This window comes from Melospiza melodia, chromosome 12, assembly GCF_035770615.1.
Source record: "Melospiza melodia melodia isolate bMelMel2 chromosome 12, bMelMel2.pri, whole genome shotgun sequence".
NCBI classification, from domain to species: Eukaryota; Metazoa; Chordata; class Aves; order Passeriformes; family Passerellidae; genus Melospiza; species Melospiza melodia.
This window is the reverse complement of record NC_086205.1, coordinates 9,385,645-9,408,768: the sequence shown is the minus strand read 5'-3', so window position 1 is coordinate 9,408,768 and position 23,124 is coordinate 9,385,645. Positions and strand designations below refer to the sequence as shown.

Here is a 23,124-nt window from a genome sequence, read left to right as displayed (position 1 = left end):
GCCCACCCCCGCTCTCCGGATGCGCGCTGCTCGCGGGCCACGCCCATTCCGTCTCGGGCCGCGCGTGAGCAGCGTGTGAGTGACACCCGCCGCGGTGCGGGGGGGTAGAAAGGGGGACGGGGGGCTCGCGCACCGCCCGCCGCGGGCAACCGGAGCCGCGTGCGCTCGCGGGGCCCCGCCAATGGGCGGGCGGCAGCGGATTGGGCGGCGCGGCCGGGGGAGCGCCGTGACGGAGCCCTTCCTGCGGGGCAACTGATTGGTCAGTGCCCTGAGGGGGCCCCGGCCAGTGAGCTGATTGGTGGGTGCCTGGGCTGTGGGGCAGGCAGGAGGGAGCTGATTGGTGGGTGCCTGGGCTGTGGGGCAGGCAGGAGGGAGCTGATTGGTGGGTGCCTGGGCTGTGGGGCAGGCAGGAGGGAGCTGATTGGTGGGTGCCTGGGCTGTGGGGCAGGCAGGAGGGAGCTGATTGGTGGTGCCTTGGCTGTGGGGCAGGCAGGAGGGAGCTGATTGGTGGTGCCTTGGCTGTGGGGCAGGCGGGAGGGAGCTGATTGGTGGTGCCTTGGCTATGGGGCAGGCGGGAGGGAGGATGATGGGTGGTTGTGGTGCCCCAGGCAGGGCAGGTGCCTGGTCCCCCATGTCTGTAACCCCCGATGCCAGGTTGGTGACGGCAGCCAGACGGTGACACTGACAGTGACACAGTGACAGCGGTGATGGGCGCAGGGACAGAGCCGGCGGAGGCGCAGTGTGACTCATTGGAGGGGTGAGGCCCTGCCCTGCCCCGTGCTCCCCCTGTGCCCCCCAGCACCGCTAATCTGCCCCTGCCCCTACAGGAGGATCTACCTGGACTACAATGCCACCACCCCCCTGGCCCCCGAGGTGTCCCAGGCCGTGTGGGATGCCATGTGCCAGGCCTGGGGCAACCCCAGCAGCTCCCACCCCGCAGGTAGGGACCAGGATGGGCCGTGTTCCCTCCTCGGGCTGGCCCCTGTGGTGACAGGAGCCCACGGGAGCTGCTAGATCTGGTCCTGCAGGCAGCAAGGCCAAGGAGCTCATCGGCAGCGCACGGCAGAGCCTGGCCAACATGCTGGGAGGCCGCCCCGAGGACATCATCTTCACCTCAGGGGGCACAGAGGTGGGAGCAGGGGAACTCCCTTCCTGGGAATGCCTGCCCACCACCTCCTCTCCAGCAAGCAGCGATGAGGAGAGTAGGGATGAAGGGTACTGTGCTCCTTCTGAGCTTCCGTTTTCCCTCTCCTTCCCTCCTTCAGGCAAACAACATGGTGATCCACACTGCCTGCAGGCACTTCCATGACAGCCAGCGTGGGACAGGGAACAGCCAGGGCATACCACACATTGTGACATCGAGCGTGGAGCACGACTCCATCCGCCTGCCGCTGGAGCAGCTGGGGAAGGAGGGCCTGGCAGGTAAGTGGCACTGGCACAGATGAGGTTTGGACGGGGGACTTGTCTCTGCTGGTGTTCTCAGAGGAGGGCAAGATCCTGCATGCTCTGTGATGTTCCACTTTCTCCCCCTGGAGAAGGGCACCATTTCCCCCTGTGGTTGCTCATGTTGTCCCGGGCTGGATGTGTCACCTCCCTGCTCTGTGCCTATGCTGCCCACACACTCCTGCCCTGCTCAGTGGGGCACATGCAGCCCTGAGCGCTCACAGCCTACCCAGCCAGCCTCAGGGCTTGTCTCCTGGCCTGCAGAAGCCACCTTTGTGCCTGTGTCCCCACGGAGCGGGCAGGCAGAGGTGGACGACGTCCTGGCTGCCATCCAACCAAACACCTGCCTGGTGTCCCTCATGCTGGCCAATAACGAGACCGGGGTGATCATGGTGAGTGTGGGCAGAGAGGGGATGGTGCAGAGATACCTCACAAAGAGGAGGTGACAGAGGGAGCAGAAGGGATGCAGCCCCTCATCCCTGCCACCAGCCCGTCGCAGAGCTGAGCCAGCGCGTCTGTGCCCTCAACCGGCGCCGAGCGGCGCAGGGGCTGCCCCGGATCCTGGTGCACACGGATGCAGCACAGATGATTGGCAAGGGGCGCGTGGACGTGCAGGAGCTGGGCGTGGACTACCTGACCATCGTGGGACACAAGGTGTGGCCCTGCTGGTGTGGCCCAGCTGCTGATCACCCTGTGTGACATCTCTGCTGAGCTGCCAGGGGGACTTTGGGTGCCCCACGCAGCTTGGTACCTCACCAAAGTTCTCCTGCTGGGTGGTGCTCTGCAGACAGACTTCACTCCTGTGGAACCTGTCTGGGCTGGGGTGCAGGAGGCTGAGCATGGGGAGCAGCTCTGTAATGCCTTGTGCCTGTGCAGTGGGCAGGGGCCAGCACTGGAGGGTGCTCAGACACCGTCAGTGTCCCCAGGGTGACCGTGGCTGTCCCCACAGTTCCATGGCCCACGGATCGGAGCGCTGTACATCCGCAGCCCCGGCACCGCCACCCCGCTGCACCCCATGCTCTTTGGAGGGGGACAGGAGAGGAGTTTCCGGCCAGGGTAAGGGGCCACGTGGTTACCTGGAGAGCCGAGCCCCTGGCTGGTGGCCAGGCCACGTGGGCTGCCTTGTCTGAACTGAGCTGGCAGCTGTGTCATCTGCCAGCCCTGAGGCGAGCAACCAAGCACAGCAGGGAAACTGATCTTTGCATGGAAACTCCCTGGAGCTCAGGCTTTGCCAAGGGTGTACCAGGGTGGAACTGCCTCCTTCTGAACCACCTCAGAGAGGTGCCCAGGAGCCCTTTCCAGTAATGAGGGGTCCCATGAGGGGGTCTGTGTCTCAGGGTTGAGTTTCTGTTCAGGAGAAATAACTCACTGGTCTCTGTTCCCTTCCAGCACTGAGAACACCCCGATGATTGCCGGCCTTGGCCAGGTCAGTTGGGATGGTCAAGGGTGAGTGGTGCAGAGCCAGCACAGAGACAGCCACTTGTGTTCCCTGGTCATCAGAAGGGACAAACTGGGAATATGTGGGAGGGAGGGTGAGCTGGGAAAGGTGGTGGGGCTTTCTGGTGTCAGTTGAAGGAGGTGGCTTTGGCACGCTTGCTGAGGGTTTGCAGCCCTGACAGTCACCAAGCACACAGGGCACTGAGAGGGGACACAGGGGACCTGGCACTGCAGAGGCTGTTCCAGGCTGGGCTCACATCCCAGGGACCATGCACAGTGGGAGGTGTCCAAGGGTCACTGGTGGAGCCTGTCTGTGTGTTCTCAGGCTGCAGAGTTGGTGAACAAGAACTGGGAGGCCTATGAGGCTCATATGCGGGATGTCCGGGATTACCTGGAGGCCACGCTGGAGGTGAGCACATCTGGTCCCTCTCCACAGTCTCAGGCTGCAGGCTGTGGGGCCTGGAGCAGGGTGGATATGTCCCTCTGTCCCTGCCCACCTCCTCATAAGGACAGAGCTGCTTGGAAACCCAGAGAGGTTCACAGCCCTCCGATTTCTCCAGGCCTCCTTTGGGAAGCAGAGGATTCGCTTCAACAGTCACTTTAAGGGCTCCAAGCGACTCTGCAACACCTGTAATTTCTCCATCCTGGGCCCAGGCCTTCAAGGTAGCTCTTACCCTGCTGCTGTCCCATGATTGTTACACAGAGCCAAGCACCTGCCCCTCACAGCACCTGTGGCTGAGGCTGGGGGGCACTTGGCATGGCCCAGGCAGGGAGCTGAGGCAGGAGTAGCCCTGGAGGGAGCCTTGGCACTGGGAGAGCTGTGCTTGTGTTGTGCTGCAGGACGGAGGGTGCTGGCTCACTGCAAGGTGCTCCTCGCCAGCGTCGGGGCTGCCTGCCACTCTGACAAGGGGGATCGGTGAGCACCCGGCTTTTCCAGCTCCTGGGTGTCTTCCCAGAGGACAGGACTTGGGAGGGATGGAAACAGGACAGGGAAAGGGACGGTGGGTGGCTTGGGCAGCATCACCTGGAATAAAGAGGGTACAGAGCTTCTTCTTCCAGAGGAGCTGAAGGACTGTGAAGGGGATTTTTGCAGGAGACAGAGCTGGAATGCTGGATTGCTGCTTGGAAGGAGTTTGTCCCTCCCAGCTTTGGTTATCCAGCTTTTAAACTCCTGGCACTACCAGAAGAGAGCCTGCCTTGTGTCTTTGTGTGCCTGGCTCACCTGCTCCAGCCCTGCTTGGGTGTTTACATGGCTCCTTTAGGGGATATGGGGACTGTGGGTGCTTTTGGTCTAGAGCAATGCCCTCTGGATGTGGCAGAGCTGCCAACCCACAGGGACCTGGAACAGGCTCTTCTTAGAAGAGCCAGATCCCCCTTAGGGCAACAAGCCTGGTGGGATTGGGTGCCCCTGGAAAGCAAACAGGGGGCTGTGCAGGGACAGGTACCTGGAGTGTGTCTGCAAATGTGATTGCTTCTGTGCCTCGGTGAGGCTCCCTGCTGATGTGTGGGGCATCCTCAGCCCTCCAGTCCAACCTGCTGGCCCTGGCTGTGTTGCAGGCCCTCCCCAGTGCTGCTGAGCTGCGGGGTTCCCCCCGAGGTGGCGCAGAACGCGCTGCGGCTGAGCGTGGGGCGCGGCACCACCCGGGCAGACGTGGACAGGGCTGTGCAGGACCTCGTGCAGGCTGTGGAGCAGCTGGAGCGGGACCAGGCCCCATAGAGCCCTGAATTGCTTCACAGACACCACTCAGGTTCTTGGGGTGGGCCCCTGGGTGCCAGCCTGGGCTCAGGGGTGGCAGGGAAGAGGCTTGGCTGCTTTGGGGCTGGGACAGCTCCAGGGCTTGCCCAGGACTCAGCCCTGCTGCACAGTGGAGACTTTTGCCGAGTCCTGTTGTCCAGTACCCCTGGTAGGCCAGATGGGTGCCTGCACATGTATGTGTTGGCAAGCTGAGCCTCAGAGCTCGAGTCCCTGCAGAGGGACAGGCGTGGAAGCCATGGAAGGAGGAGCCTCATGACCTGGTTGCTTTCCACAAAGGAAGCTTTCCTGCTGCCTGAGCAGCCAGAAGAAGAAAGACCATCTGCCCCAGAGTGAAATGAGGAGTTGATAGAAGCACAGCAGGATTCTGGGCTGGGAACTGCTCTGCCCTAAGCTGTCAAAGGGATTTCTGGCTGGGCAGAGCTTTCCCAGCACTGCTTTGTTTTACCTGCTCCCCTTTTCTTCTGTCCTTCCTACAGGGTGCAGAGCTCCTGTCGCCAGCTCCACCTGCTCCTCAAGGAAACGGTTCTTGGGGCAGCTGTGACTGTGCCAGCACCTGAGGGACACCTGCATGGCCCAGGGGGTCTCTGGCATCACCAGCACTGGAGGACACAAGTGTCACATGGATCAGGAGTGTTGCCATCTGGGCTGACTGATGTCAGGGAACTTCATCTCCCTAAGTATTCATAGGAATAAAAGTAATTGCTGCTTCTTTTCACAAGTAAAATGTATTTTCTATGGGGGAAGCTGGACTGGTTGGAGGCACCTGAGTGGTGCCTTTTCCCTGAGAAAATGCTTATGTGACAGAACAGAGGCATAAGGAGCTGGAGTGGGAGGTGCCTGGTTGGCACAGAGCCCATGGACACAGGTGCTGGCCTTTCTCTTTAGAGCCACACATTAGAATGGCCAGGAATACTATTGGGGCTCATAGAATCCTGGGGCTCTTGGTGAATCTGATGTCTTCCTGAAGTTTTTGGAGCCAAGCACCCTGACAGTCACTGATGCTGCCAAGCTGGTCAGTACTACCATGGCTGCTCACACCTCCATCTCAAATGCATTCTTTTATTTCTCCATTTTTTACACTCCCTCGGATAATACTCAAAACCTCCTTTAGAAAATATGGTTCCATAGAAGGGGTTTTGGTCTGCTTCAGGGCTAGATCTTTAATCTGTCATGGACCTTATAGTTCCTGGGGACCTGTCACAGCTGTGACACAACTGGAAATTCAGCTTTTGAGGCTCACTTTCCCCCACGGGACATGAGGGCTTCCTGAATTGTTTCAGCCAGAAATGTAGCCACAAAGCACAAAAAGCTTTACTGACTTCTTTATACACACAGGAAATGCAAGTTTTAGCCACAAAAATTCAGCATTGCTCCATTTAGAATATGACAGCCAAAGCTTAAGAAGCATTACAGAGGAAATGACAATTTGGTTTGACTGTTTTAATGGTTTTGCTGCTCATCTTCCCGCTACCACAGCACGCATGAATGAGAGTCACTTTTGAGTCCCTCTGTATTGCTTTATCCAAAGAAGGTCAAGAAGAGCTTGGCCCACATTTCAGTGGGCCAGCCTGTGCTGGCTGTGCTACTCTTCTGGGTATGACAGAATGGTTGTGTGCAGCAGAACAAATCCACCTAGCACAGGAGCCTGGAAATACCAACATTGCTACATCAGCTGAGAAGTGAAATGGTAGAGAGAGGGCCTGGCCACCAGGCTTGGACACAGGAATTGAAAGGAGTCACTTCCACATGGTCACAGCCAGAATGAGACATTGAAAACAGACATTCATTTACTGGGCAAATCCACAATCTCCTGATAATCTTGCCTTCTTAATTCCTTCCAGGAAAGCTTATAACACGCAAGGAAAAAAACACTCACCAAAATAAGCATTGCCCCAACTAGATCACAAGTGCCTGGGAAGCTGTGCAGCACGAGCAGCTGCAGGACCATGGCAATGACGATCTCCAGGTGCTGCACAGTGCTCACCAGAGCGGGGTGGAACTTGCCCAGGGCATGGTAGACCCCCAGGAAGGCTGCAGTGGAGCACAGGCAGATGGCAAGGAGATAGCTCCAGGTTTCCCCATCCAGTGGGACGATTGGCTCCTGGAGCAGGAACATGGTGGACACTCCCCACACCGTTCCCGTCCAGCTGAAAGTGAACAGCGCTGTCCACATGCTGATGTTGTCTTTGATGGACCTGTAGATTATCATGGAGAGGGCAGTGGTCAGACCAGCCATGACAGTCATGGTATAGCCAAAAGCTTCTTTCCAGGTGCTCAGCAAAGAGTTTTCCTCCTTAACAATGTTGGGGATCATGACCAGACACACCCCGCACACACTGCCCATGACAGTGAGCACGTCTATGTAAGCCATTCCTTCATCTATGAGTAGAAAAGCCAGAATGGCACTGAACACCGTGGTGGTGGCCCTCCACATGATGGTCCCATTGCTGGGGGGCACTATGGAGAAGGAGGTGTAGGCACAGGTGATGGAGATGACATTGCAGACCCCATAGAGGAAGAGCCGGAGCCTGTAGCCTTTGGGGCCGAAGGGAGGCTCGTGGTGGTAGCACACAGCAATGAGGGACAGCACCTGCAGCACTGAGCGGATGAAAATCAGCTCCAGAGATGGCACTTTGGAACGGTCAGAAATTAACCTTGTGATCAGAGCCACACAGCCGTGAGCCACGGCAGACCCGAAAAGGACTGCCCACGTTTTCCTGGACTGCAGTACATTTCCTTCAGGAAACTGCTGGGATTCTCCAGCCTCATCAGGTTTTGGCAGTTGTGCTGGCTTGGTGTCTATTGTACCAAAAAAAGTGTTTTCTCTCTTTTTCCCATCACTCAGCAATCTTCTCTTAGGATTATCCTCCATAAATACTCCAGTATCTTCATTAACATCCTCACATGCCTCTTCTCCTGGCTGGGGATAATGAGAGGTGTATTTCACTGTTACTGTGTTGGGATGAATTTTCACTCGCTTTTTGACTGGATATTTTTGGGAAGACGTATCCATTTCCTTAGAGAAATGCCCTGGTCTTGAGAAAAAAAAAATATGGAGATACACTCTTGTTTACTGAATAGTAAAAGATTTATGGATGTAAACACTTCTAATGTTTACAAGCTATTTTTATCAACCAAATCCAAGTACTAGCAGCCCATTCTTGGTTTTGCTTTAATTTTTTACTGAGTTACTGCTAAATACCTTTGATGGCTGGGCCATCAACCACAGCACTTCACTTTAGTCAACTAATTTTTGAGAATAACATTTTTTGTCATGCATGATATACATAATGAATTCTAGTATATTCTAATAAGAAAGTTCTCTTGGTAAGCTTTTTACCCTGTGGTTATGCATTATTGTTAATGGCTTGCCAGTGTTACAGGAGATTACAGGAGAGATTTGGCTGGAGGAGATGACAGAGTAACCCAGGGAAATCGGGAGCACGCCCGGGCAAGTCAGCAGTTTGCATCTGGATAACAACACGTCTTTGAACACAACCGTGACAGTGTTAAAGCCTTCTGTCTCCTCGGGAAGGGCCATTTCCCACTACACAAACAGTGCCTGTGATTCCTGCGGGGTGGGGCACTTGTTCAATAAAGGCAGGGGTACGTCATTGAAATGACTGTTCTCACACCATCTGTGCAGAGCCTTCCAAGAGGCAGCAGGAGCAAGGAAACCTTCCCTGCATTCTCTTCACCCCAGCAAATAAAACCTGTGCAGACCTTACCTGTGACAGAGACGTTCGATTCCAAGGCAGAGGGGGAAAGCACCTCTTCATCACCTACATCTTCGATGGGCTATCTAGACAGAAACAACACTTGCTCTCAGCTTCCAGCAGGGAAGGTTACAAACATCTCAGCACAGAAAGTAAAACCCAAGGGAGGCTCAAAGCCCAAACCACTTTAGATGGGGAGAAAGCAATCAGTGGCATCTTGTCAAAACCACTCCTCAGCCATCTCCCGGAATTACTGAGGGAGCTGATCCAAAGAACAAGTGGTGGCTTGTGAGCATAAGGCTCCTGCAGCTCGACAACAAACCAATCCAGCCTCCCGTGCCTGCTGTGCTGCCCCAGGGGCTGCAGAGGACAGGGAGCCCAGGGGGACCCATCCTCCCTGCCCGGAGCTCCCCGCTCTGGAGCCGAGCCCCGGCAGCAGCAGCAGCAGCTTGGCCTCTGCGCTGGCCCCGCAGGATGGGGACAGACACTCCTTGTCCCCAGGGGGGACAGCAGCGTCCCTGGGGGTCCTGTGCTGCAAGACCACAGCTGCTGGACTGGGCTGAAGGGCAGGACAGCAGATTGGCACGGAGAACACGGGGCTAAAGGCGGCGGTAAAGTGCGGGCAGTAGTTCCTCACAGAAACACTGAAAATACCGCGGCCAGCTTCAGCCTTGGCATTCTCTGTGCTTGTGATCTGTGACAGCCAAGCACTGCCTGCGGCTCCGGCAAATTAATTTACATGAGAATGGGACAGTCAGCCTTTTCCCTCACAGGCTGAGTGTTCATTAACCCCCTGCTACACCCAACTGAGCTGCGGCCGACTCCTGCTCTCCTCGGAGGGGACACGGGCAGGCACCGCTCCCAGCCCTGCAGCAGCACCAGTTTGGACCTGCACAGGTACCAGGGCTGAGGACCCTCTCGAGTGCCCCCGTCACTCAGGAGGCCCTGCCCAGCCCTGCTGATCACGTTTTTGTGCTGCAGCCCCGGGGCCAGAGCGCCCCAGCACGGTGAGGAGCATTCCGAGTGTCCATGGGCAGCTTGCTGGGCACGGAACCTGGGAACGAGCAGATGAACCAGCGAGAGTAAACAGAGCTGGGTACCAGCTGTGCTAGCGGGCACTTCAAACAACACACCAACATCTACCAACACCCGCCAGAAATCTGCCCCAGGCTCACCTGCTACCTTCACTTTTCCTTCAGTTAAACCATTCATTTCCGAATTTTAACATGCAAATGCAAACCGCACCGAGTGAGCCCAGAAAGGCAGTGATTCTCACCTGCACAGCTTTTCCTACCTAGCATTTCATTGTGTTACAATCCACAGTTTTGCCTTGCAGCCTTAAAACAATGAAGACTTTCTTGCTTTAAGGCACAACATACTGGATCGTGAATAAAATAAATGGGAGGAAAAGAAGACAAAAGCGGACAACAGGAATTATTATTAGATTGACAGCAGGCCACTGGGTAAACTCATTAGTTTCCTTAAGAAACAGCTGAGTAAATACTGCAACTGTTCCTGAAAACAAAACCAAAACAGCTCATTTGTTACTATGAGCATACAACAGTAACTTTCTTGGTTCCTGGCTTTAGATTACATTTTCTTTCAACAAATAGTTGCAAATTCAACATAACAGTTTCGAATGTGGCACTGGACCTGTGCAATGTATTCAGGGATCCCTCTGGAGGAAAACAATAGATGGTGAGCCTGTAGCTCAAAATGGCTGTTCTGCACAGAGCTGCTCAGCTGGGAACCAGAACACTTGGGAGTCTGGAAAGTGGAAGGGCAAACACGTGTGAAAGGCAGGAGATGGGAAGTAATAAAGAACAAAAAAATAAATAACAGGAATGCTTAGCCCAAATTTTCATTTTCCCAACTGAATACTGAGTGTATGACAGATGTGATGCCAATCCTCCCACAGTACATTTGTTTGTAGTCTTTGGTGACCTCACTTCTTAACCAGTGAGATTTTCTATGGAGACTGAGTTTAGGGCATATCCCATATCCCAGATTATGTGTGTCCCTGACACAAATTTAAAATAGACAGAAATCAGCACAGCCTATACAGTCAACTTGCTACTTCTCTTTCTGCTCATGCCTTTTGTGGAAACGACATGAACTTTTTATTTTTCCTTCATATCTGGAAACTTAATGTGGCTTATTTGCATTTTCTATTAAAAACACAAGTTGATTTCGAATCAAGTTTAATACAAGGCTGAAGATGAAGCCCTATGCAAAAATTCTCAAGTTACATAACAAACATTCCCAATTCTGCCTGGGACACTCATTTAATTTACCAGCTCATTGAAATTACTGACTGCAAAGTGTGAACCCTGTTTTCCCTGGGGGAACAAATAACAAATGGAGATGAAATAAATGGCACAGATCATTGATAGAATACAAACCATGATTTCTTTTAGAAGAAAAAATCCTGAATACTCCCCTCCCTCCTTTCCTCAACCACTGCAAGTGCTGGTTAGCCAGGTACAAATGGGTGATTAGCTGCCCCCTGACTGCAGGGGGTGGGAGCCTGAACTCTCCTCCTGTGCCTGAAGGAATGAGGGCTTTGAGGTCTGGTGATCCTAACCACCCATCTCGAATAAACTCACAAAACAAATTTCTCTGATCTTCTGCCAATTTGGTTAAAGTCAGTCAGGCTACTGAAGTGTTATTATGGAAGACTCAAATATGTGGCAATTCCAGGCAGGGATATGGAGTTGGGAATAAGTCAGCTACCCCTGCTTTCTGAAAGACAGGCTCCATAGGAATGCTCCTTTGCCTCTTCTGTGGAAAATTCCCCAATCCTGACCAGATCAGGCTGAAACTACCAGAGGGCTGTGAGCAGTCTCTACAGGATAACTACAGACTGACAATTCTCCCTGAACATCACACAATGAAAGACCCACCCAGCCACCCCTGGAAACCCACGGAACTGACTGAACTTGTGCCACCTTCTCTAAGCACATGTGTGCACTGACTTCCCAGCATAAGGGATTTTGTTTTGATTCCTTATCAGGTGCAGGAAAATCTCCTGAAGTCATGTTGCAGCACTATTAAACCACCTGGAGATCTTAGGTGTTTCATACTTCAGGCAACTGCACATGCCAAGGGATCTACACTCAGGTGGTGTACAAGTACCTTTATCTTTTTAGCCAGATTGACATAAATCAATTTGATTAAAAATACATTCCAAGAAACTCAAGTCTTTATTAAAATTTAATGAATAGCAAAAGGTATTTAAGAAAATGAAGAAGCAATTACATGAAAGGAGTTTTCAGCACTTAAGCACAAGAGCAAGCATTATACACAAACCAACAAACCAGTATCCCGTGTGTTCAAATTAATTGAGTTACATCCAGCAGCACTGCCTGAAGGAAGAGCCAGTACAACCTTCACTGAATACAAATACAAACCCTACACTGAAGTCCCATGAGTTGTCAGTACATTTCTGATAATATTTTGCTACCCAAAAAACAACCTCTATTTGTGCTAGCTCACTGAAGCAACCTCATTTGATGGGATATACCTTTAATCCTCCTTGCTTTCTCTATACTCTTGCTGAATATGGGCTCCATCTGCAGCCATTTCCATGAAAAAGTACTATTTTCTAATTTCTCCATTCATGCCTGTTGCCTGCTGCAGCTCCTACCTCTGCAGCATGAACACTTGTACCAAGTGATTTTGAGAGAACAGCCACTTTGACTGCAAACTTCCCATTCCAAAAACCCTTATCTGAGCAAACCCCTTCAGATAGCAATTCCAGGCACAGGGGAAAGAACAGAGAATTCACTAACACTGAAATACAGCACAGGAAAACAGCTCAGTTAGATGTAAGAAAGGTTTTAAGAGGTACATTACAATGGAGTGAAGCACGAGACGGCACCTTCGGTCCATGGCAGCAGATGACAGGTCGAGATTAGAGATCCCTCACTCACTGCTTTGGATCCTCTCCCATCAATCTGCGCCCCCCGTTAGCCAGCGGTGCGTGCGGGGTGTGCAGGAGGGGACAGTCGCCCGCAAAGCGACCGAGCTCGGGAGCGCTGCGAGGAGGGCGGCACCAATCGCGATGGCAACTGTCGCCGATAAGAAGGCACTCGTCAGAGGACGCGGGGCGTCTCCATGGGAACCCCGGCGCGGCTGCAGGAAGCCCCTCCGGGCAGGAGCGGGCGGAGGGCGGCGGCTGCCCGGGCTCGGTCCCCGCCGTGCCGCGCCCTCCGTGACCGCCCCCGCCGTGGCGGAGAGCGCGGGCCCCGCTGGGCCCCAGGCACATCACTGCCGGGCACATCACTGCCACCGCCCCGGCGCCGGGGGCGCGCCCGCCGAGGCACGGCCGCTGGCTGGGGAGGCGCTCCGGCCAGGCTGGGCCCTCGCCCCTGTTCTGTCGCGACAGTCAGGACCTCCTTCCCCCACCCGTGTCCCTGGCCCCGCCGCTTCACTGTGCCCGAGTCTGTGCCCTGCCCACTCTCTGTCGTGACAGACACCCCCGCCGCGGTGCCCGTGTCCCCGCCGGCTCTGTCGCGACAGTCGCCCCCCGCCGGGCGGTGTTTGCGGGCACGCGGCGCACGCGCGGCCGTTTCCGCGCGAAAGACGTTTTCCCGCGTGCCGCGCGCGCCGGGGCGGGGCCGCTTCCCCTCGTTCCCGCCCCTTCCTCTGCGCGGCGCGGTCGCGCGGCGGCGCGGAACCGGGCGCGCGCGGTGCGGCGGCGCGGGCGGCAGGGGGCGCTGCGCGCCCGGCGCGCGGGGCGGCTGCGCCGTGGCGGGTCGGAAATGCCGCCAGGTGGCGGTTTAGGATCGCGGCCCCGCTGAGCCCCGCGCGGGCCCCGCCAGCGCCGCCGCCCCGGCCCCGGCCCGCGCCCGCCGGACCCCGCGCGCCGCCGCCGCTCCCGCAGCGCTCCCGGGGCGCTCCCGGGGCGCCGCCGCGGCGCGGCCCGAGGTGAGCGCGGCGCGCGGGGAGGGAGCGCGCGGGAGGCGCCGATCCAAGATGGAGGCGCGAGGGGCGGGGGCAGCGGGGCCGGGGCCGCTCGCTCGCTCGCTCGGTCTCCGCGGCGGCCGGGCCGGGAGCGGGCGCTGCCCGTGCGAGGAGAGAGGAGAAGGGGAGGGGAGGGAAGAGGAGGCGGCGCGGGGCGGGGCGGCTCCTGCCGGAGCAACGGGTCCCCCGGGCGCGGCGCTCTTCGCCGCCATCTCATTGTCCCCGCCGGGGCTTTGCCGGGGGCGCGGGGCCGAGCCGGGCCGGCCTCCCCCGCCGACGGGCCTGCGCCCCGCTCCGGGTGGTGGCGGCCGCGGCGGGCCTGTGGGGGCGACGGGGGATGCTCGGGAGGAGCGGGGGTGGCGCTTCCGCCGCGCGGGGCTCGGTGGCGGCGGCCCCCGGCCGGCCCCGGGCGGCGGCGGAGGAGGGAAAGTTCCGGGAGCCGGTGGGCGGCCCGACCCGCCTTTGGCCCGGCCCGGCCCGCCGCCGGGACCCAGCCCACGGGAGCGCCCGGGCCGCCCGAGCGCCTGGCCGGGATCCAGGGGGGCCAGGCCGGGGGGCAGCCCCGGGGCCGGGGACCCCCGCCCGCCGCTCCTGTTGATCATCCCCGAGTTTCCAGTGCGGTGGCACCGGGGCGAGCGGCCGCCCCTCGGCCGGCCCGGGGGACAGAACCGTGTCACGCAGCCGTGGGGCTGCCCCGTGCTTCAAATGGGAAAAGCAGCGCGCCGAGCCCCGGGGATGGCGGGAGCGGAGCCGGGATCCGGCGATCCGCGGCTCCGGGAGCAGCCAAGTGCAGGCAGTGCCTTGTGGCCGGGGCTGCGAGCGGGGGAGAGGCACAAAACCGGGCTGGGGTCCTGCCCTGTTGGGCTCAGACACAGCAAAGGTTGTGCTTGGAGCACTGGAAGGCTTCGGTGCTGGGTGCTGGTCACTTGGCCCATCATGTTTAGTGGTGGACAGCTGCACTCTGCTTCCCTGTGTTCCTGGGATGGAACAGGGAGTGTGAGCAGTGGCTGGGAGGAAGCGTGACTTGGGAGAAAGAAAATAGTTGTAGTATCCATGGAGAAACTTAAAGGGACATGACTGCCAATACCAGTGTCAAAAACTTAGTTTCTGGGAAGACACTGTGAGTTTAATTAAACTGAATTGAGTTGCTTTGTAAGTATTGATTATTTCAGTGGCATTTCACACAATTTTGTAGCTGTGTAGAGTTAGTCTAGTGAAAGCCTCCATTGTTGACGTTGCTGAGGAATGAAAAACCTTCTCCAGATCACACCACCAATGCAACTGTTATTAAACTGTGTCCTGTGTTTGGTGGGATAGATGACATTAATATTTGGGTTCAGCAACGTTTCCATGTTATTACACTAGTGAAAAAGGAGAGGTGTGAGAGAAGGATCCATGCAATTTCTTTGGATCCAGAGCAGTTTGGTCTTGCCTAGTGCTATAGCAAGGTTATTTGATGAGTGTTTGTACCATGTAACCCATCCACCCCTGAAGAAATCACTGGGCCACAAGGCAGTGTGCAGGTTGTCTGTCAAAAGGTGTTCTGACCATGTGAAGAAGTTCTTCCTGTTACAAAATTAGAAGCCAGTTTGTTCTTTCTTTATGATTTCTTTTTCTTTCTGACTCAACTGTGATGACTTTTTGTTGGAAAGCCTGAGAAAATACACATAGGGGTACAGAGGGTTTTGAAATGACACACTAACCCGTGATGCAGCAGGATTTCCTTGTGAGCAGGAGCTGACTTCAGGGTTGTGATTAATCTGAGAGGATGTAACTGGTACTGGCTGCTCAACAGAGAGTGTGCAGTTGAATTCTGTGTTGCTGCTGCTGATGGACGCATGGATTTACATCAGTGAGAGTGGGTAGTGGGAATGAAGCTGGGTGAACAATTAATGCCAGTTCTGGAGGTTGAGAGCACTTCATCCATCTAGATCCCCTGTGTCCAGGGGACTGCAGTCCACAGCCTCTGGTGCTTCCTAACATTTCACCAAGTGCTGGACGTGACTGGTTCACTGAGGGCCAGCATTTCTGGCCAAATGTCCCAGCCAGGATGCTGTGGTCTGAAGTTGTGAGGGCAGCTGGACCCTGCTCCTGGAGCCCTGTGCCTGGGGTCTCTGAGCTTGTCACCTCCTGTCCCTGTCCACAGCCTGCCCTTCATGGTGTGCAGACTTGGACGTGACTTCTTCTGCTACTGCAGTGCACTTTGGGGAGTGGAGAAGGTTTGTGAACAATGTTATAGCTCATACCTGGATGCAATGACAAAGTTTGTTCCTTGGGGTAGTCAGAAACTCAGCAAGTGAATATTTTTCATTTGAAAGAACAAAATGTACCTCAAGTTTGTGCTGGTGACTGTGGAATCTCTCATTTCTTTCTCTTGGTTGTAAAGACATGTCCTGGTACAAGTTGGCTAAATACTGGTAATTTAAATAACATTTTAGTGGGCAAGTGAGCCCATAGAAGTGTAAGGATGCAGTGAGAGAAATGCTGAATTGTGATGACTTTCTAAGAAGAGTCCATTTAGTGGGATGAGAACATGCCTTTATGGTAATATTGTGGTTTGTTTGCTGGTAATGTGCACAAAAGCCTCTCACACCCTGCTGAGAATTCCAGAGTGCCAGATCTGTAATTACCACAAGACATACTGAAAGAGGCAAACTCTGTTGAAGTTGTGCAGGGATGTGAAAGCCAGAATTCCTCTGCAGCACTGCTGAGTGGGTGATTGGCCTCTCTGGGATCTCCCTGTGCTGCACCTTGGAGTTCAGGGATGAGGCTCTGGCTTCTGCTTGGAGTCAGACCCAGAAGGTGATGCTGAATCTGGTGCCAAGATAAGGAAATGCCTTATCTCAATCTGCTCTGTTGACTTCAGGACTTAAAATGCCAGCCCATGTCTGCAAGATACTTCCTGCTTTCTTAAAGTTTTGGGGCTTTACTTGTAGTCACTCTCATTTACCAGTGGAGCTCTGAAGCTCCAGTTGCAGATTGTCATCTCTGGCTTACAAAGCCACTGTGTGTGCTCATTTGGCTAAAAACAGAAAGGACTAGAGTTGGTTTTTGTTCTTGGAGAAAACAGGGAAATCCTACAAGGTGTTGAGTTCATGAGCTGATAATTGTTTTGTTGTTTCTGCCCACGGCATCCAGGGATATGCAGTATTTTGCTTTTCCATAGTGATGTAGTTTTGTTGGTTTGGGTGTTCAATATGTGATCAGAACACAGAAACCTATTTCTTTGTTCCCTTAGAAAATATGTGGTTTAGAGAGTGTTATTATGACCTCTTGCAACTTTTCAGTCTGAAAAACACTTTCAAAAATAAGTGTTGTTTTGTGAAGGTGCGCTCTGATTTTTTTTAAAGGCAGACCTCACCTTCAGGGTTAAGGGAAGGAACTGCAGAGGGAATGTTGTCCTTAGTTGTGATTTTGTAGCAATGTGCTAATTTAATTTCTGAGATGTCCTGTTGGAAGTCTGACTGTGGGCAGTGGTTGCAGTATTTTGTGTCACTGAGGGAACACCCAGGAGCTCAGGTGCTCTCCCTGTGGTTTGAAGGATCCCTGCTCCTGGCTTTGCCACATTTCCTCATTTGCATCCCTGCAGGCATTTTTAGTTTGGAAAATGCTTTTAAATAATAACAGTGTGCTTGAGATAGCAGGATGCCTCCAACAAGATCTGTCAGGGCCCAAAGTGTCATCTGTGTCCTGTTCTGAGCTGTAGGTGTGGCCTGGACTTGGTAAATTTGGTAACTCTGCCTGAATTTTGGAATATCTGTGGAGTAAATGCCTATTTATAACTGCAGGTAATTCCATATGAAGTACAAGGGGTGAGATAGAAGGTTTTCATTCCTTCAGGCCCCTGACTTTGGTGGGTGCTGCTCTCTGTGCCCAGAGCTGAGAGCACTGGCTGGCCAAAGCTACCAGCACCTGGTCCCTGAGCTGCTGCTCATCCTGCCCAGAGGGAATTTGGGTCTTAAAGGACACAAAAAGGCTGCACATGGTGTGGTGGGACAGGCTCTCAGCCACAGTTGTCAGCATTATCAGACATGAGAGTGGGAGTGTGTTGTGAGCTCCAGTCACACAGTTATTAATCATTTATTTCACAATTAGGAGCAGAAGGTGGAATTCTTAAGCCTGTCCCCCTTCAGCTGGAGGGCAGGCTGTTTCAGGTGGTTCCCAAAGTAATGTTTTACTAGAAAGCAGCGTGAGGGAACATCCAGCCAACTGTGTTCCTTGCTGTGCAAGGTTTCAGCAGCAGATATGTTATTTATTCTATTAATAAATCTAGTGAGTTTATATTCTGTAAGTCTACAAATAGCAGACTTGTATTATATTGGCAGATTAGCTGAATGAAAGCAGTGTTGACAGATTGTTCAGCTCATAGGAAAAAGGTATTTCTTTGGAGAGTTACTTAGGGATTATCCTGTGTGTCAGAAATGTTTCTAAATGTCAACTATTTTTCTACAATAAAATAATAAAAATCAAACCAATTAATCTTGAATACATTTTGAAGTATTACAGCCTGCCATGGGGAGGTGTTTTTTGAAACCAAAATCCAATAACAAGCTGAGTATCTGTTTGCTCTCCCCCACATGAGGGTTTCTCTCTCTCCTTTTAGGGTTAGAATCCCCAAGGACCTGGAAGATACCAACATGTTTGTGTTTATAAGTGGAAAATGAAGCTTCATTTGCCAACGGGTAATGAATTCCACCTTAAGTGCATGCTCAGTGTGCCAGTTTTGCATTGTTAATTTTTGGATCTGTTCATTCAGACCACATGAGCTGTTGCTGCCAGTGGAATTGCTCAAGATGGTTGAGCTGCTCTGCCAGGCAGCCTCAGCTGAGAGGAATCTGTGTCTCCACAGCTGTACAGCTCTCCCTTCCCTTTGTGCTGCTGCTGCCTTGACCTTCCCTGGAGCTCAATTCCCCACCTGGAATTCAAACTGCTCTGCTTGGTAGGGAGGTGTTTCTGCCCAGTGAGGCTGTCTGAGTCAGAGGTGATAGAGCTGATCCAAGGTCAATGGCAGGAATACTTCTGAGGAAAAATGGTCCTGGAGATGGGAATCCTTCAGCTGAGAGGTTCAGGTTGGCCCAGCTGCGCTGGCTGTGGGTGTTGAGCTTGGAGCCCAGCTGGGATTCTGTGGGTGACTCTGACCCCCCTGAGTGCCCCTGCCAGCTCTGCTCTCTGCAGCCTTTGTGCTTCCCTTCCTCGGGCTGCTCCTGCCCTGCCAGAGCAGCCTGGAGCCATCAGCACCTTGCTGGCATTCTGTTCCACATGGAAGGGCCCAGCGCGGCCTCCAGCTCGCTCATGGTGTCACGGGCTTGTTTGGGTTGGAAGGGACCTCACAGATCACCTTGGGGACTCCTGGTGCCCTGCATTCCTGGGACTCCCCTGGGCCTCCTGTGGAGTCAGAGATGAGCCCTTGGTTTGCTCTTTGTCTCCTGTCTCCTCACCAGGTAACCTGTCCCTGCAAGGGCTCCTGTTGCCATGGCAGCCTCATTTCTTTAAGGGCCTTTTCTGAAGAATCTTGTTAAATGTCTCTTGGAAATTAAAGCAGCCTTTGTCAAGTACAGTCCACTGGTGTAAGGGAGGCCTTGTGAGAAATCTTGTAGATTTGTGGAACTTGACTTTTTTATACAAAAGGAAGGTTGATTTTCCTGTCTGAATGCTGTAGTTTATTTAGTTGCCTGCAGGTCTATTTTCTAGAATGGTTTCTACTAAATTAGGCTCACTAGACTAACAGAGTGTTAGGTGAGAGAGTAAACATAACTATAAATTATGTTCAAGAGTAAGCACTGCTTCAAGCAGTAGAATTTTATTTTGAAGGCTGCTTTTTTCTGGTTCACTTATGTGGCTTCTTTGGTGTCTTGATAGTTTTGTTTTCCCCACATCCTTACTTTAATAGGACATTGCTTGTGGGAGAGAAGTTAAACATCTCTCTTCTAAGAAATTAATATTTTTAACAATAGAGAGGTACTTACATATTTTGGGATCCCTGTTTTCCTGAGTTCAGTGGAAATGGGTCCATGCACTGATAATTATTGATAGTGGAGATGGAGAAAAGGACAGAGAGAAGGAATATACACAGGGTACTCTCCTGTGGGCCTGTTCCTGTTGGCTACTGGGCTGAAACAAACCCAAACAAATGGTTGCAGTGATACTGTAAAACAAATAATGTAGCACAGGAGTGCGACTCAGCGCTGCACAGATCATCCTTGCACACAGAGCTGAGACTGGAGGGGCTGCCTGCCTTTGGCTGCCTCCAAACTGTGCTCAGCCATCTGTAACCTGTGTGCCCTGCTCCACAGAGTGCCTGGGAATGGCAGTGAGAGTGCAGGAGAGCTCCAGCTTTGGGTACTCTGCCCTTTGAGTCTCAGATCCTGGCTTGTTTATTCTTTGTCTTCTTTCAGTTCCTCCATCCCAGTGTTTTCCTTAAGCTCTTTGATGCTTTTTCTGTTTTAGCACTAGCTGATTGTTCTGCTTGTATTTACATAAATCAAATAGAATTCACCTATAATGTGTCCTTTCCCATCTCTCTGAGAGGGGTCAGTGCAGCTGATCAGAGGACATGGCATAATTTCTGTGGGTTTGTGCATCTGTTTTGCTCCCCGAGTCAGAGGAGTGATTTTTTTTTTCTTTCCTTTTTTTTAATATCTTTTGTTTCTGTAAGCTCCATTTGCAACAGTTTTCTCTGACAAAGCAGTAAGATGAAACTGAAATTTAATTCCTGTTTCAAAATGATCTGGGGAAGTTTTGAATACTAATTATTGTGCTGTTGTACAAGATACTGGACATGCTCAGAACCTGGAGAGGTGTGTTTAGGTATTGAGCTGTTGCACTTAATTTTTTTCCCAAAAGCAACCAGAGAAGCTGCTTCATTTTACTTTGCAAGGGAAAGTTTTTACACACTCAGGTTCATGTTGGTGGAACTACAAAGCACCAGCATCAAGGACAGAAAGCACTGCTGTGGGGGCTTATGCAAATCCTATTGCCTGACCAGGTAATGAATTTCTTGTCTTGGAGGTAAATGTTTGTGAATGCCAGAGCCATTAGAGCTGGGAGGAGCCTTTCCTATTGGTATGCCTCACTTTTCTGATTTCTCATTGCTGGTTGTTGCTTCAGAGTTGTTGGTGCCCTGGTGGAAAGCTGAGAAGGAAAGGCAAGGGCTGAGAGATGAGGCTGAGGGAGAGGAATCAAGGCGAGCAAAGTGTCCCACTGAGGGGTGCAGGGAGGAGTTGCCACTGCAGCTGCCGTTATTCCCTGGACATTTTGTTTCCCCAAAGCAAGTGTATTGTTACAAAACTGCTAAGGTTTAAATGTGTATCCTTTTCTAAGCTTTCAGAGTATTTTCTGGGTGATCTCTGCCATAGAGAATTGCCAGGCCTTTTGCAAGAGCGTGCCATTCATCAGCACCCTCCATTGCATTCATTGCAGGACTTGGAGCCCCTGTGCCATGGCAGGAGGTGCCCACCAGCATTTTCTGCAGTAAATTCTAAGCTATTGGCAGGGTATGTCACTGACACAGTTTTATTGTGAAATTCACAGCTGAGAGTAACCTTTCACATCTTCCTCACCCATAAATTTTTGGCAGTCAGCTCCTTTGTTGTCTGTCCCTCAAAGAACTTCCTTGACCTGAAGCCATGCTTTGATAACACCCACAGCCAGGGCTGGGCTATTGTGTCTGCCTCTGTCCTGGAGGCCACGTGTTGCTCCTCTTTGTAACTGTGCTTGCATTCATGCCCATGTCAAAAGAGAATGACTTGGTGTGGCACTGGTCACAAAAAGCATTCAGCATGTGGGACAGGCAGCTCTGATTTGTAGTTCCTCAGTTCTGATCTCTTCACCCACAGGCTTGGTCAATGACAAGCAGCAGCAGCAGCCTGTGGAGTGTCACAGAGTGCCACTGCAGTTATTTATGCTGCTGGAATCCTGAGCCTGTGTGCAGGTTCACTGCTGCTGGCAGAAGTGAGCCTGACACAGGGAAGAGCTGCTGGAACTGAGCTGTCATGGAACAATTACATAATTAAAGAGCATGGGAGCGTACCAAAGCAGTGACTTCCAGCTTTTCAGGAGAAATAAATTCATGGTGAGCTCTCTGCACCAAGTGAGGTGTCAGGGGTGAGAGGAACAGGCTGTTCCTGGCACCTGATGGGGCAGCTGGTACAGAAAGTGGGGCTGTGCAAAGTAACTGCAGCTCCTCAAGTGGCTTGTTTTATATATCTGTATAAGAAAGGTGCCTTTTTAATCTCTGGACAAGCTCTTGCTGGTGTTGGTGGCATGCCAGGCTCTTTGAAGGAAGACCCAAGAGCAGCAGGAGTGGCTTGAGGCAGTGTAGGAGCTGTCCTGCCCTTCCTGTGGCTCCTGCCTCTGATGCTGCAGCCAGAGCTCCCTGAAATGGGGCCTGGGCTGGGAAGACAGAAAGCTGTGGGGAAGGAAGGGAAGAACGTGCTGGTAGAAGGCTAGAAATGATCTGAATATCATCTTACATTCACCACACTTGCCTATTAATGGCCAACAAAGAACAAAAATTTAATACACAGGGCAGCCTCATTTGTATTATTTTTCCTTGACTGTAAGCTCAGGCAGTTTGGGACTTGGTTGCTGGGGATTTTTTTTAATCCCCAAGGGGAATGTTGGTTTTTCCATTGTTGTAGATGGCTCAGATGAGCACGCCTGTGGTTGAGATGGGTTTTGTTAGGCAGTTACTCCCATCTAATTTCAAATAACACGTGCCTTTGACAAATCAACTGTCTGGACTGGAAATTCCTGTGTTTTTAGCTGCAGATTGGTTGTTTTTGTGGTGTTCCAACAAAATTTACTCAGATTGATGTTTGAATATGAGATTAAGGTGGGGTGTTCTTTTGGTTTGAATATGAGATCAAGGTGGGGTGTTATTTTGGTTTTTGTTTGGTTTTGTGTTTTTGTTTTTTGGTGGGTTGTTTTTTGGGTTTTTGTTTGTTTGTTTGTTTGGGTTTTTTTGGTTGGTTGGTTGGTTTTTTGGTTTGGATTGGTTTGGTTTTTTAGGTGTGGTAAATATATCTTCTTCTAAGGATTTCAGTGGGTAATTCCTGCTGAGTTTTCATGCTTCAGGGTAAAGGTCAGTGGCTTTAATGAGATCCTTGCTTCTCAGTTGTTAAAAAAAATCCACATTGCTTGATCATTTTATAATTGTCTGCAAAACAGTGAGTGGCAGCTTGGTTTGACTGGGATATTTGTTTCTTGCAGATTTTGTAATTGTGCAGGTTTTGCATAGGAGCATTTTGTGTGTGCCACACAGAGAGTAACCTTCACTGCATCCTCCCAGCTCTGGGAAGGACAGGAGTTTGACAGACATCAGTCTGCTGCTTGTGAGCAGAAGCCATTCCTGAGCACCAGACTGTGTGAGGCACAAATCCCCAGGTTTGGAAAGCAGGCTTTGATTTTTTTGGTCTCTTGCCATAAAGTTGCCAAAAGGTGGAACTTGTCAGTCAGGTGTCTTTTGTGCTGTATCCCTGTTTCCTCCAAAGCAGGCAAGTCACTGAGGGCTCAGATAAGGAACAAATGTTTTTCCTACCTTTGTTTAGGAGAGAACATTTATTTTGGATGAAATCTTCCAGAGGAACTTGAACAGATACCGGATGGGGAGATCAGTAAACCCAGCAGGATATAACAACATCGTGTGCTTGGCCAGTTGAGGATGTCACAGTGAATACAAAATAAGGGAGCAAAGTCTTGGGCTTTTAAGCTGGCCAGGAGCTGACTGGTGGTGTTGAGGTCAGAGCTGCTGGTGCTGTTGCATTCTGAGGATGCACCTACAGAGTGTGGGCACACAGTTTGTGGTGA

General features: G+C 52.4%; 3 protein-coding genes across 14 annotated transcripts in view; 2 read left to right on the top strand and 1 right to left on the bottom strand.

The window, feature by feature from the left end:
- The first annotated feature begins 16 nt into the window (after nt 1-16).
- SCLY (selenocysteine lyase) lies at nt 17-5,360 on the top strand. 9 transcript variants are annotated; one of them, XM_063166717.1, is made up of 14 exons: nt 17-75; nt 655-757; nt 828-940; nt 1,029-1,129; nt 1,266-1,422; nt 1,708-1,835; nt 1,933-2,097; nt 2,393-2,499; nt 2,833-2,869; nt 3,206-3,289; nt 3,441-3,543; nt 3,721-3,796; nt 4,438-4,628; nt 5,113-5,250. In XM_063166717.1, the coding sequence occupies exons 2-13, from the start codon at nt 708-710 to the stop codon at nt 4,595-4,597; spliced, it is 1,281 nt and encodes a 426-aa protein (XP_063022787.1). In that variant the 5' UTR covers nt 17-75; nt 655-707; the 3' UTR covers nt 4,598-4,628; nt 5,113-5,250. The 9 variants fall into 9 exon arrangements, with proteins under 9 accessions (XP_063022787.1, XP_063022781.1, XP_063022788.1 ...); XM_063166711.1 differs by lacking the exon at nt 4,438-4,628 and having other exon boundaries at nt 5,113-5,360; XM_063166712.1 differs by lacking the exons at nt 17-75; nt 4,438-4,628 and adding an exon at nt 201-298 and having other exon boundaries at nt 5,113-5,360.
- Nucleotides 5,361-5,943: 583 nt separating this feature from the next.
- Nucleotides 5,944-12,544, bottom strand: SLC35G2 (solute carrier family 35 member G2). 2 transcript variants are annotated; one of them, XM_063166709.1, is made up of 3 exons: nt 12,208-12,544; nt 8,365-8,438; nt 5,944-7,671 (listed from the first exon to the last, which is right to left on the bottom strand). In XM_063166709.1, exon 3 carries the CDS (start codon nt 7,647-7,649, stop codon nt 6,420-6,422), a length of 1,230 nt encoding a protein of 409 aa, XP_063022779.1. In that variant the 5' UTR covers nt 7,650-7,671; nt 8,365-8,438; nt 12,208-12,544; the 3' UTR covers nt 5,944-6,419. The 2 variants fall into 2 exon arrangements, with proteins under 2 accessions (XP_063022779.1, XP_063022780.1); XM_063166710.1 differs by having other exon boundaries at nt 12,233-12,544.
- A 719-nt stretch (nt 12,545-13,263) lies between these two features.
- The window catches only part of STAG1 (STAG1 cohesin complex component), a 150,779-nt gene continuing 140,918 nt past the window's right edge, over nt 13,264-23,124 (top strand). The window contains exons 1-2 of one of the 3 annotated variants that reach the window (XM_063166705.1): nt 14,134-15,536; nt 17,921-17,999. The gene's annotated coding sequence lies outside the window, so the exon portion shown is untranslated. Of the gene's footprint in view, nt 13,282-14,133; nt 15,537-16,610; nt 18,000-23,124 lie in introns of those variants that run through there. The other 2 variants (XM_063166706.1, XM_063166704.1) reach the window with 2 other exon arrangements.

Coding starts and splice junctions, on each gene's coding strand:
- SCLY (XM_063166711.1), top strand. CDS start 708: ATGGGCGCAGGGACAGAGCCGGCGGAGGCGCAGTGTGACTCATTGGAG. Junction 758..827: donor CAGTGTGACTCATTGGAGGG/GTGAGGCCCTGC, acceptor CTGCCCCTACAG/GAGGATCTACCTGGACTACA. Junction 2,500..2,832: donor GAGAGGAGTTTCCGGCCAGG/GTAAGGGGCCAC, acceptor GTTCCCTTCCAG/CACTGAGAACACCCCGATGA.
- SLC35G2 (XM_063166709.1), bottom strand. CDS start 7,649: ATGGATACGTCTTCCCAAAAATATCCAGTCAAAAAGCGAGTGAAAATT.